The sequence below is a fragment of the Cebidichthys violaceus genome, unplaced genomic scaffold (assembly GCF_023349555.1).
Source record: "Cebidichthys violaceus isolate CVI_PGR_0920_01 unplaced genomic scaffold, fCebVio1.0.p SCAF_16, whole genome shotgun sequence".
Lineage (NCBI taxonomy): Eukaryota > Metazoa > Chordata > Actinopteri > Perciformes > Stichaeidae > Cebidichthys > Cebidichthys violaceus.
This window is the reverse complement of record NW_027176329.1, coordinates 7015509-7028798: the sequence shown is the minus strand read 5'-3', so window position 1 is coordinate 7028798 and position 13290 is coordinate 7015509. Positions and strand designations below refer to the sequence as shown.

General features: G+C 40.5%; 1 protein-coding gene across 1 annotated transcript in view; it reads right to left on the bottom strand.

Annotated features, from left to right (window-relative positions):
- csmd2 (CUB and Sushi multiple domains 2) overlaps positions 1-13290 on the bottom strand; it is a 228439-nt gene that overhangs the window by 84614 nt on the left and 130535 nt on the right. Inside the window, exons 17-25 of the mRNA XM_068710960.1 lie at positions 12240-12378; positions 10229-10416; positions 9270-9458; positions 8565-8681; positions 7860-8075; positions 5475-5663; positions 3957-4126; positions 3690-3846; positions 3252-3443 (exon numbers count right to left, since the gene is read on the bottom strand). Coding sequence (XP_068567061.1) covers positions 3252-3443; positions 3690-3846; positions 3957-4126; positions 5475-5663; positions 7860-8075; positions 8565-8681; positions 9270-9458; positions 10229-10416; positions 12240-12378 — 1557 coding nt within the window. The remainder of the gene's footprint in view (positions 1-3251; positions 3444-3689; positions 3847-3956; positions 4127-5474; positions 5664-7859; positions 8076-8564; positions 8682-9269; positions 9459-10228; positions 10417-12239; positions 12379-13290) is intronic.

Genomic DNA, 13290 nt, shown 5'->3' with positions numbered 1-13290 from the left:
CACCAACAATACCAGATTTGAAGTGTTGTTAAGATTTGAGGCAAATTAAACTGACAAGAAGCAGGTAAAATGTTCTTTTTTTGACAGGAAAATAGCTCCTTCAAACAGGTAAAACGAAGGTCAAGGAATCACACTGATGATGATGATGATGATGATTGTTGTGAAATCCATCTGCGAGAAAAAGACCCAGTACTGAAATACAGCAACACTCACAACCAGAGACAGAATAGTAAGAACTAAGAACAAAACTAAATTAAGATAACACAGCGCACACACACACACACACACACACACACACACACACACACACACACAAAGAAACACGCCATCAGACAGGTACGCACTGTGGTTTCTCCATTCACATCAGGCATTAATGTTTTGTTACCTTCCATTTGACAAACATGCCTTTCCTAATGTTTGCCAATAAGTCCTTCCTTTGTTTCCCTCCTTCATTCTCTCCATCGCCCTCATGCATTAAACATTTAAACAGCAATAATCACCAGAGCTGGCCTCTGATCATTTTTGCTGTCAAAGCATAAACACACAAAACAATACACACTACTTGAAATAGAGTTTATGCTTGGTTGCAAACAATATATATATAGATATATATATATATATCTATATATCTATATATATATATATATATATATATATATATATATATATAAAGATATCTATATATATATAGATATCTATATATATATATATATATATATATAAAAATGACAAATCAAATCTTTCAAATATATATTTGAAAGATTTGATTTGTCATTTTTATATATATTTATATATAGATATAGATATATATATATATATATATATATATATATATATATATATATATATATATCTATATATATATATATATATATAGATATATCTATATCTATATATATATATATATATATATATATATATTTGAAAGATTTGATTTGTCATTTTTGCTTTCACTATCTTGGAAAGAGAGGAAAAATGCAAAATAATGAAAGCGTGATCATATTAATCTTTAAACAATTGCTGATGTGTTAGTCCATCTTCAAGCTGTTTCCCTCTGTTATGCTTTTCTTGTTGAAAGAAACTTGCCGTTTCATGGAGAGAAAACAGAGGAGGGCGATCTATCACAGCACGACAAATCCATCTCTTCCTTCTCGCCTTATGACCTAAGAAACTACTGCTCAGTGCTTCCATGGCAGTGTAACTCCCTCAGCTACCCTACGCCTTCAATCTATGTCTCCACATACACCTTTCTAAAAGCAACTCATGTTCTGCCTCTCCCTCTCTTCAAGACATATTGTGTAAGGCATGTTGTTTATATATGCAAATAAAATGTATGTATGTATGTATGTATATGACAATCAAATCAAGCAGACACGTACACAGATAATTTACTGAAGCAACACGTGTCAGTAAGACACTAATATGTAGACACGTGTGGCTGCTATAAAAAAAGATCGCTACATTTAATTGGATATGCCCTGTAATATTAAGTGTCAATAAAATGTAACCCTGTTTTAAACTCTGTGTCCACCCCAGAGCTACTCAGTTATTCTGTATTGCAACTTTCCTCTTCTGTGACTTTCAGGATATGAACTCTCTCGACTGTTTTCAACTCAATTTAATTTTCCTCCCTCCTCCTTCTTGCTATATCCTTCTCATCTGTGTTCGGTGTGTCCCCACTGCTGGAAAATAATCCCACCATTACAAACAGAAGCAGTCTCTCATCTGCTCCCAAATTCACTCTGGCTGTTAGGCTATCAACTGCAGTGGAAGGGGCATGGGGAGGACAAACCTGCTCAGAGATATACAGTATGCTGAATGTTGTTTATATCCAGTCATGAAATTACCTGTCAGTTTGGGTTGAAATGGGAGCCGAGCAATATTATTCTAATCACCTTGGCTGATGTCGAAGAACACCAACCTGTCTGTTTCCCTTACCGAGCTTCTGGCTGGTTTCTGAGAGACCTTGTCAAAATGTCACCCAGGAGAAGATCCCCAAAAAATTATTAGTATTTTTTTTTTTACGAAGTCACCATGAGGCAGTATGTGTGTGAATGTATGTCACTTTAATAGTTTTGAATATAACGCCTAGCATGTTTGTGTCATGTGTCAACAACAGACAGGTGAACTGTAGGTGAACTCTACAAAACGATGGGATGGTTGTACTCTCGACAGGAGAAATTATCTCCATGAAGTTGATTTCGGAAGTCTTAAGTCTCAGACAATGAGGGGTTAAATGCCTCACAATGCGCTCTGGTGTGATGTTGGTACGGGGGACAATCTTATTTTGGTAAATAATGTGAAAAGGGTGTTTGCAATCATGATGCAATATGAATATAAGGAGCTGACTAGAGAGATGAGATAATGCTGGAAAAGCAACCAAATGGATGTCCCAAAATAGCAGAGCTAAAACAAACCACATAGTTTTCCTAAACCTGCTCTGTCATATTCACATTATTATTAGGTTGAAGAACTAGGTCAGGCATTTTAGTTCACCAGAAAAAAACTAAAACAGGTAAGGATCAGTGTGTCAAACAGTACGGCAGCACCTGATGAATACTCTAACATAATGTAATGCAACGCAACGTTAGCTGAATTTAACATCATGTAACAAATAGTGATGTAAGAAAAGGTAATAACACACTGTGATGTCAGGCAGGATAGCAAAAAACAGCATACCATTACGTAGCACGAGGTTAACTCCCATAAGATAGCTGACGTAACCAGTAGTGAAAAGTACATTTACTCATGTGCTGCAATTCAAAATATTTTAATTTCTTTATACTTCTACTTCAATATATTTCTGTGACAGCCTTAGCTACTAGTTAGAGTTCATATTTAGACTTTTCATACATTACAGTTGAATTTAATCAGTTGTTTTAAATTAAACAACTTTCTTATTATATAGATACTAAAACAAATATATCAAAAAGTGATGGTTCTGCATTATACCTAATTTTAATTTCTAAAATTACTTTTTGCTGATCCTATTTCTGTACTTATTACTTTCCAATATTGTACCGGGATATGTTTACATTGTGGTATAAATAAGTTTACTTCAATAAAGGATCTGAGAACTTCCTGCGTCGCACACAGCATGATGTAACAAAGTTAGGTACAAATCTAAACGTAATGCAATGAGCAAGAAGACATCAGCAGAACCCAAAACTATATTGGCAAATACATTAATATTTCTTCCAGCAGCATGGACACAGTCGATCTCTAACCCATTCAAAGAGCATCTGACTCACCAACACAGAGTGGGAGGGGGCTGTCCCATGCCCTCCTTTCTCCCCTCAGGCAGGTGAGCACCTCAGGGCCTTTTAGGGTGTAGCCTGGGTCACAGCTATACGACACACTGCTTCCTGCAAAATGACCCTTGTCCTCCCGCTTGTAACCAAACTGGGGAACACCTGGATCCTCACATTTCACCAGCTCAAAACCTTGGAGAGAGAGAGAGAGAGAGAGAGAGAGAGAGAGAGAGAGAGAGAGAGAGAGAGAGAGAGAGAGAGAGAGAGAGAGAGGAACGGTGAGGAAGGACAGTAAAATCAGTGGGAAGGTATTTAAGAAGAAAGCACGAATGTGGCAGAGGCAACAGTGAGGGTTGGGAAATGAAAAACAAGCAAACTAACTAAACTTAAATGTAAACATTAAATGTAAAAAATGGTGGGTGTTTGTGTGTTACTCACTAATGAAGTGCAGTTCAAAGCCTTTACTGGTGTTATCCGCATTGCTGATAAACTCCAGCCACATGGAGCTGGAGGTGGTGTTCAAGGTGGTCTCTAGCAGCTCACTGCCTGTAAACACCCCCAGCAGACGAGCCTTATTACTGCCGCCATCAAAGACCTGGAACGGAAGGAGGGGAGAGTGGGAGGAAGCATCTGGATTAAAATGGTCAGGTCGGCACACACAGCTACGCTAACAAGGCTGCGAATTCCCCTCCCAACCCCCCTCACTTTGAGCATGTCATCCTCCTCAAGTCTGAAGTCTCGTGCCCGTAGCTGGATGCCTTTGCCAGGCTGCGTCTGGATGGAGTAGATGCACTCGTGGTTGTTGCCGTAGTAACCGGGGTAGTTGGGTGAGAGCAGCACCCCTTGCATGCCAGTCACGGATGAGCCGCATTCAGCTAGAGAAAAAGAGAGGGAGCGGAGAGACAGACAGGGAGACAGAAGGAGAGAGGAGGGGAGAGGGGTGGTGGTGTTGGAGAGAGCAGAGGACATGTCAATCGCTATATGCTTGAAACTCACAGTGTATTCATTCATGCTGTCATGCAGAGGGAGGTGGGAGATGGGGATGGGAGAGGGATACGGTCAGTGACTATACCTGAATGTTGAGTGGCACATCATCATAATCACAATACAATCTGAATATGATTACCAGTAATGTCAGCTCTATTTGAAAATTGCTTTGTGTTTGAATCACTTCAGGAAGAGAGTGAAAATAGAACGGCAAAGTTTTCTATAGAAATATAGTTGCAAGAATTTAAATTGTGCAGTGAGGTAAGATGAGGTGACAGACAAGGTATAAAGAGAAGTATTAAACTTGTAAAATAAGGCTGAATATTATTGTCAGAAGTGTGGAAAATAACTAAATGTTTTATCACTGTCAACCTGTAAATATTTGGATTCATCTAGAGGCAATATGAAAGCCAGAGCAAAAGAGACAGTCAAGTAAATGTGAATACACTGACATTGCTTGACCTACTTAACACATGCCCAAACACTCACAACAAACATTTAGAAACAGAGAATCTGATATATTTTGTGTGGGTAAAGGAAGTAAATGTGACTTCCCCAAATTGTATTTACTAAACTGTAATTCATTTTTGCCAATAGAGTGTCAAAATTTTAATGCTTACAAATTACTTACTTACTTTAGAGACAAAACAATGGGCAAGTGGTATAAATACCCCCTGGAAATAATTACAGCTGTTCACAATTGCTGTCCAATATGCAGTTTATGTTTAACAGTGCATGGATATACAGAAAGGAGCCATGCTAAGGACAATCACAAATAGATCAGTCATTGTCACGGTCTGTGCTTTACCTATCATTAGGCCCATTAGGATACAATGTCTTTTCATATTAACACTCTAAAGCAACTCTTAAGGTTGGGTGCATCATATAATCAACATACTGACCTAAATCTGTCCAGATTTACTCATGTTTCCCAGGCATTAGCAACGAGCAACATCAATAATTAACATATTTCAGCTCGTTAATGTCATCCTCATTACAGCTGCTGCTCTATGTAATTTGGACAAAGTCAAAAAGGCTTGTTCTGGGAAGCTATCCAATGAAGAGTCAGAACGTGGGCGGATGGAGAGATGATAATGAGGAGAATTGAAAGGGAAATGCCTGACTGACAGTTTTGTAAGTGGATGGGTGGGTTTATGTGAAAGGGCTACTGAGGTTACATGGTATTGTGAGGGGGGATAGAAGGGGAGTGACAAAATAAAGCATGTGACCACCTACCAACACACCTTGGCAGAGGGGAGCTCCACACCCGCCTCCTGCCTCCTAAGCAAATCACCCTCGCCGGACCCTCCAGTCGGTAACCCGGGAAACAGGAGAAGATGAGGGCGTCACCCACCCCGTACTGCAGGCCCTTTCTGGTACTGTATGGTGGGATTCCAGGATCATCACATGGCTCCAAGTCATACTCTGGAAGAATAAAAACAAAGGGTGTAAAGGTACTGTCTCCACAGACCTATTCATACGCAGAGATACCAGGTAAACTGTGACGTCTGTTTTGTTTTGTTCTAGAACAGGGGTCGGCAACCTTTGGCACGCCTGCCACGGGTGGCACGCCACGGCATAAACACTGGCACGCTGGCACCTCAGTTTTAATACGATCCTCACTTTATCTGTCCTGTTTTCAAAATAAAAGTATCTGCCTCTGTCTGTGAGCGTTTGACTGCCTGTATGTGTGACTGTGTCCTGCTTCTATCTTTGGAGGTCGGCACTAGGACCCGGAGGACACCACTGCGTGTATTTGATGTTGGAGTGTGGCCATTGGTCAGTTAGGTTGCAGGCGCGCAAATTTCAAATCAAAGTGAGTGACCAAGCGCGCTGTCCGCTGTCTTCGTACAGCGCTGCGGGTCTCTCTGCCTCTCTCCGCTCACTGATCGCTACAATAACAGCTGTTTCCTCCGCAGACATGCAGACTTTAACTGGACAACAGCTGCTAGTAAAGACAACAAGGTCAGCAACGCCTGTAATCAGTTGTCCGCGTTAAATTAACCTGGTAGTCGATCGCGGGTGTCTACGTCATCGTTTCCAAACTTATGCGTTTCCGTCCGTCCACACGAATACGCTACCCAGAGTTTTCAAAGTTATCCGGCTTCGGGATCGTTTCTAAACTCCTCCGTTTAGGTGCTTGAAAACGCCGGCGTAGTGTGGACTCACTCCAGTTAGTCAGATGCTCTTTTTGAAAGCTTGCCAAATAAAGAAACGATCAAGTCATGAATAAAGGACATTCCCATGTCAGCTAGAAGTCAGCAGGTGTTCTCACACGTGCTCAGCCCCAGATCACAGAGCTCAGTCAAGCAAAGCAGGGCCAGGGATCACACTGACTGTCTGGTAGGCATCTGATCATTTCATGTTGCCTCAGCCTACACTTAGTTTTAGTTTAAATGTGTAGCTGTTTGTTCATGTCTTTGAAATGTTGATGTGGCTATTTTGTTAAGAATACAGATATACTGTTATTGTTTTGAGATGTGCTCTATGGATAGAATAAAATTCCAGGTATATTGGAAATGTTTTTGTATTTTGTGTCATAATTTAACCTTGCGTTATTGTTGATAATGGCACACTAGATGAGAAGAAAATTTCAAACTGGCACTCCATGTCACAAAGGTTGCCGACCCCTGTTCTAGAAGATAACATCATAGTCACTTACATGTCCTGTGACCTTTTAAAGTGTGAATGCGTAAATAGAACTGGTTAAGACTCCTGTCATGCTGTGAAAGGTTGAGAAGTTTTCCCCACTGGATGAACAGAAAGGTGAACCATTCTTTAATGAATCAACTTGTCATTTATCAAAATCAATAAAGCATCATGTGCCATTGAGGGGGTCAACATTTAGGCCTCCAGTGAGTCATAGATTTAAATCCATCCAATAAAGCTTCATGTTTTTCGAAATAGGTGGTATTTTTATATCTGTCAGTCTACTGGACTTTGTGATATTTTGAATACTGTCTTGGTGTTTATATCCAGGGATGCTGTGAGAGCAAAAGGAGGTGAAATGATGCTCTCAGTGGGTAGAGGCCCATCTGTGCTCTATCCTAATTGATTCATTTAAAATGAATCAATTCTCTGGATGTTAACGATTTCATAATTCACTCTCGAGTGGCTGCAATTACATATTTCTAGAATGCATACTTAGATAAATATTTGCTTGTTGTTTATGGTGGGCTCCTCTTAAATAAGCATACCTGTTTGTGTAAAAACATACCCTTGTATTTAAAAGGTTAAGGCAAGTCTCTGTTCCATACTCCATGGGTTATGGCTAGAAAAGATATGTCTTTTGTTTGTATTGTTCATGAGAGTTCATGTGGTTACGTAATCCTGCAGTTCTACTCTTGTAGGGAGGTTGCATTCGCAGTTCTGTGTGACATGTGTACATGCCAATTTGAGTGCAGTGAGTAAATTGCTTTAGATTAAAGTTCTAGTAATGTAATGAAGTCATGAATCAAGTTCAAAGTTAGGGTTATTTTTGTAGCCATAACCCCTTCAGTGCTTAACCTCTCGGCATCAGCCCCGTCTAAAATGTGCATGTCTCAATACTGTGATCAGCACTTGTTTTAGCTATCCCTCTTTTCGTCTCTTAGCATTTTGAATACTCAAATCCAATCTTACCAGAGAAAGTGATGTTGAATCCCTCGTAGGAAACAGAGAAGTCGGAAAGAAAGCGGATCTGAGCCGTGTAGTTTCCAAATAGGCCTGCACTGAGAGTCACGGGCAGTGTGGAGCCCGTCAGCCTCCACAGGGGCTGAGAAAAGCTGCCATTCTCTGTCACCAACAAATGGTCGTGAGGGCTCTCGAGGTGGAAGGTGTGGAAGGTGAATTGGACACCTGAATAAGAGAGGAAGAAAGATCAACTGGTAAAATTAGCTTTTAATATTACATTTTCATGCATGACCTTTACATAAGTAAATTAGAATAATATTAAATGGAATTTCCATTATCATATATGTCCAAATAATTAACTCCTGCAAGTTGGAATTCAAAAAACTAAAGACAACTAAATCCTATTTTCACTTCAAATAGGCTGAAGTCAACAAAACATTTTCAGTTTCATAATGCATGGAGCATCAATTCTCTATCGTCCCTCTCCACTACTTATCAAACGCATTACACCCAGGCATAGAGAGCATCTCTACCAAAGGTGAAATGACTGGAGCACCGTCCCTTGTCACTGTAGCCTTAGGCCAGCCTCTCAGCGCGTCTTACAGAGACAGCATGTTAGGCAAAATAAAAAGGCCACTCAGTAGGGGGAAATGACATTGTAAGGGAAATTGAATTTGACTGCTGCATGTGTTTACACGGAATTCCTCTGCTAACCTTTGCCATGGGAGGTCTCGATTAGCCATGTGCAGTTCAGGTTGTGAGGGTAGAAGTCCGGGAAGCCAGGTGACAGGATGGTGCCAAAGTTGCCTTGGATATAACCTCCACACAATGCTGACGACACAGGGCGAATGGGTACAGCGAGCGATGGACGATGGAGAGAAATGAGAGGAGAGGCAAAATCAGAGGGCAAAACAAAGTGGATGAAGACAGAAATAAAATGTCCCCAAAAAATAGCAAAACTTGTCTGTGCATTTACAATGCGGTAAAATACATTTTACAAGAGGTGCCCTTCAAGACGGCATAAAAAGGAGAGAGTGGTATCATCAATATCATTACAGAGTGGGCAGAAATCAATACTGTCCTTAAATATAAAAGCATTTACAGATGAGGAAAAAGGGAAACATCAAAGGGGAAGCTCAAGGCCCTACATATAAAACATTTATGATGAAATGAGCCCGAAACTTTTAAAGCCTAAAACAAGAGTTGCTGAAAGATACGTTATCTTAAATGGATTTTATAATAACTCAGACATATATAGGAATTTAAATGTGATGCAATATGAAGCAAAGTCCTCGAAAAGATTTCTCCTGTTTCATCTGGAATAACATACAACAATGAATGTAGCTTTAATCCCGTCTATGAATAGGATGAAATCTGGCAGGAGACTATTCATTTCTAGGTCAATATTATGGAACGTACCATCACAGCTAGGCAGGGGGCGGCTCCACTGAAAATTGGGTTCACACTCTAAAGGCTCCGTGTCACTAAGTGTGTAACCCGCATCACAGCTAAATGTTACCAAAGCGCCCACATAGAAGTCATTTCCATGTCGCTGTCCGTTGACAGGTATACCAGGGTCCACGCAATGATCTGACTGTAGCTGCAAGGCTAGAAAGGAACGGGACAAAAAAAGAGAAAAAGTTACACAGAGACACAGATATTGAAAGTCCACCTGCTTGCAGTGTAATTAGGCTCATACCCTGTTTCCAATAGGTCAAGTTGAGGTTAGAACTGTTAAAAGAAAGCTTGCTCTCCGAAAGCAATCCTGATAAATAATTAACTTGAACATCCTTTTTGAACAGGAATAAACAAATGAGAAGTTCCAGCTCTCTTTCCCGCTCCACCTTGCGTAGTTTCTGCCTAAGTAACACTCGTAGTGAATTATTGAAGCTTTGCAGCAATTCATCACAGAGAAAGTGCAAAAGGTTACCAGTGTCAGCCACACAGGTAGAAATGAGGACAGCACTGCTTTAAGGGTTGGATTTACAGCATGAGTGATGACCGGTGTGCGTGGGTGCCCGCAAGTGCATATGGAATTTTGAGCATGGTATTGTGCGCCAAGGAAGAGATAGCTGCAAGAACAATCCCACCCCATTTACTTTCTAATTATAGGTGATGTAATACGAACAACTTCATGGTGAAATTGAGAGCCTACAGAGATTGTATTTACAACCAAGACTGTATAGCTTTTACTTGTACGGTGAACAAGGCTTTCAGCTGCTGTCTCTGATTAGCTCCGTATTATAATAGATTTGTTTCTATTAGGGTCTGTGAAGCATGGGTAAATGAGTCCTCCCTTTACAGTATATCTATTCTGTATCTTTAGGTGTAGGTTTCACTCTGTGTTATTAAGTTCACACACAACTCTAAGCCCTTACTTTCGTAACGTATGCGGAAGCCGATGTCCGAGTGGCTCTTGTCAGTCGAGAAGAGGAGATACAGGAAGCTGGAGGTGCTAATGAGGAACTGGGGAACCTGGGTACCCTGGTAGCTACCAATTAAAGGTGAAGAGGGAAAACGTCCATCGCGCACCTCAAGGATGTCATAGTTGACCTCTGTGCGGAACCTGAGAACAGATAATTTGAAAGAAAGGGTTTTATGCTTCACATAAAAAGAAAAAATAATACAGTATTTGTATCGTGATGCAAATACATATGGTCACACAATTGGTTCGGTTCTTTATCAAAACTCATTACCAAATAATCGCTTTTATATATATCATTATTTTAAAAATAATAAAGGTGGAATAGGATTAGAATTTATTTCCATATAATTGAATGTTGTTTCGAGAGCAGAAGCAGTGATGTGTACACCAGCAAAGTCACGATGAAAAGTAATTCATATCTTACTGGAAACAAATCTAAAATGTCAATAAATGAAATCATGTTCCTGAGTGAAGATTAGCAGGAAGGAGGAACAAAGACATTAGTCAGTATCAGTCATTCACGCTGTCTTCTATCCTCCTTCTGCTGATGTTACTGCTTGCAGGTACCGCTGGTAGAGGGAGGTGGGACTGCTTTGTCTCAGTCAGTAGATCATTTCTCAAGGATTTTAAGATATGTGGTGAACTAAGCTAAACAGCTGGTCTACATACAGACAGCTTTTGTTTTAGTTTGACTGTAAAAATGTGCTTTTTGCTCGCTGTATTTGTGTAAATATAACCGTGGTTTAATTTCTCTAGTCTGCGTTTCATTGGTAATTCTGATCAGCGGGCTATAGTGCTAGTCTGGACTACCTACCAGACATAGTGAGCAAATGTCCTGGGTACACAGACCCTAAAAGCCAAGGACCAACTTACTGCAAACAAGAGGTCGATAAGGCCTATAGCTCATTTCTGCCCTGGGCCCCCAAGCGGGTTAATCTGCTTTTGGGTAAATGGGCAATACTATATTCCATAACAATAGCTTTTCCTAAAAAAACTAAAGATTATTAGCTTTTCAACATTTGGCCATTTAAGAGATTTGTGCTTGAATGATGCTTTTCTCGGATGAATAGACAGTAATTTAAACGATTTTGACCACAGTATGGATTTCTTTAAGTCAACATTTTGCTTTTAATTAACCAACATTCGAAAACTTAGATTTAAATCAAATCATTTTTAATTTGCACATGCTGAGTTTTTAAATCCTTTGGCACGGTTTGGTGAGTGCGTCATTGTAGCATGTATGCATGTGTTTTTATGTGTGTGTGTGTGTGTGTGTGTGTGTGTGTGTGTGTGCATGTGCATGCTTGTTGTGTGTTTCTGCCTTTGCTGCCAGAGCCACTTCATCTTCAAAGCCATGAATAAATTGCTTAGTTTCAGTACCATGTCATCTAAATGAAGCGGTTTGTGATATTTTATTGATGTTACATAAAAATTAAACAACAACAAACATTTATGTTGTATTCATTTTGCATGCTGTGCTATCGTGGCAGGAACGATGATGAGATGGGCTCACAAGGATGAGCCTTAGTGGAACGCTAATGTAGCGTTTGATGGTACGACTGTATGTCCCTCTGTCTCTCACTGAAACATCAGGACAGATTCAGTTCTCTCTCATCTCTGCGGTTCCCCTTGACAGATCAGATCCACTTAAATATGCATTCCATATGAATGAATACATTTACAACCGTGTGTGTACGTAAGGATATCTGTGGATCTTCAGGAAGGGGGATATCAAACAGCTAAATAAAACATAATGTTATCGTAGTTGGGGGTTTATGTTAATGTGCATTAGATCTACTGCATTACTGACAGAAAGGGAAGAGGAAGAGATGAAAAAAGTGACAGAAAGCAGCGAGGTAGCTGCTAAGATTGTGAGAAGGTAAAATAAAATAAAATCCAAGCTCACTCAGAGAGAAAAGAAGAAGAAAAAAAATGACACAGAAGAAGTTAACCGGGTGACTCACTTGTCGAAGATGATCTTGATGGGGTAGCCTGGAGGAGCCTCAATGATCCATTCACAGTTGAGGGCCTCCTTATAGAGTTCTGGCCAGCCAGGGGAGAGGATGATTCCACTGGGAGCCTTCAAATCCCCTCCACATGGGGCTAATGGAGAGAAAGAAGATACGGAGAGACGGAACAAATAGAGATTGAATTATGCATGTCTTTTCCCATCTGATATATGACAATGTCCATAGGAGATCCCATGCATCAGCTGGGGCTCATCCCATTTCTTTTAGTGCCAGGGTCTATCTAATGTAAATTGGTGAGAGCTCACTTCAAGGTTAACCGTTTCTCCTAGGAACACACCTATTCATCGTATGTGTGCATCTGTGCACACGGGCATGCATTGCATATCCATGTGTATGCATATGTTTCCTCTCCTATCCGCTTTGTCTCTAAATCTGTCATCAAACCCTTCCTGCAAAAGTGCTGCTGTCGTCCCCATCAAACAGAGAAAAGAGAACATCTTTGATCGCCAGCACAAAAAAGACACTTGAGCACATCGACCCCTCTCCCATACCCCTCTGTTACTGCTCACTTTGCTGTACATCTCTGTAACTGCCTATCCCTAACCAGAACACACAGGCACAGTGGAGGGCTTAGTTACAGTGCCAGCTCCTCGCTCCCTTTGAAGTGGAATGATTTAATCAGCCAACTCAGCATACTGAAGGACATCTATAAAACGCATTACGCTACAAACGCAGGGGTATGATAGATGGTCTCAGAGGAATACAACGCTGCTGTGTCACACAGGGGGAAGTGACATGTTTTCATAATGCTTTCTGCTTTGCGTATCTTGAATAGTGAGCCTGATTAGGCCCCTTAGAGCCCTAACCATGTCTGTGCTAAATGTGCTACGATGCTGGTGTCCAAGAGCCTAAGCTGGTTAACGCCTAACTTCCTTTTAGCTTTGACCAGCTCTATTGGTCTTTCTGATTTGCTGGAAATAGTTTATTGATATTGAGTCAGAGAGGGGTAAATGGATGGTTCAGCAACCTGCTTACAAGCACAGGA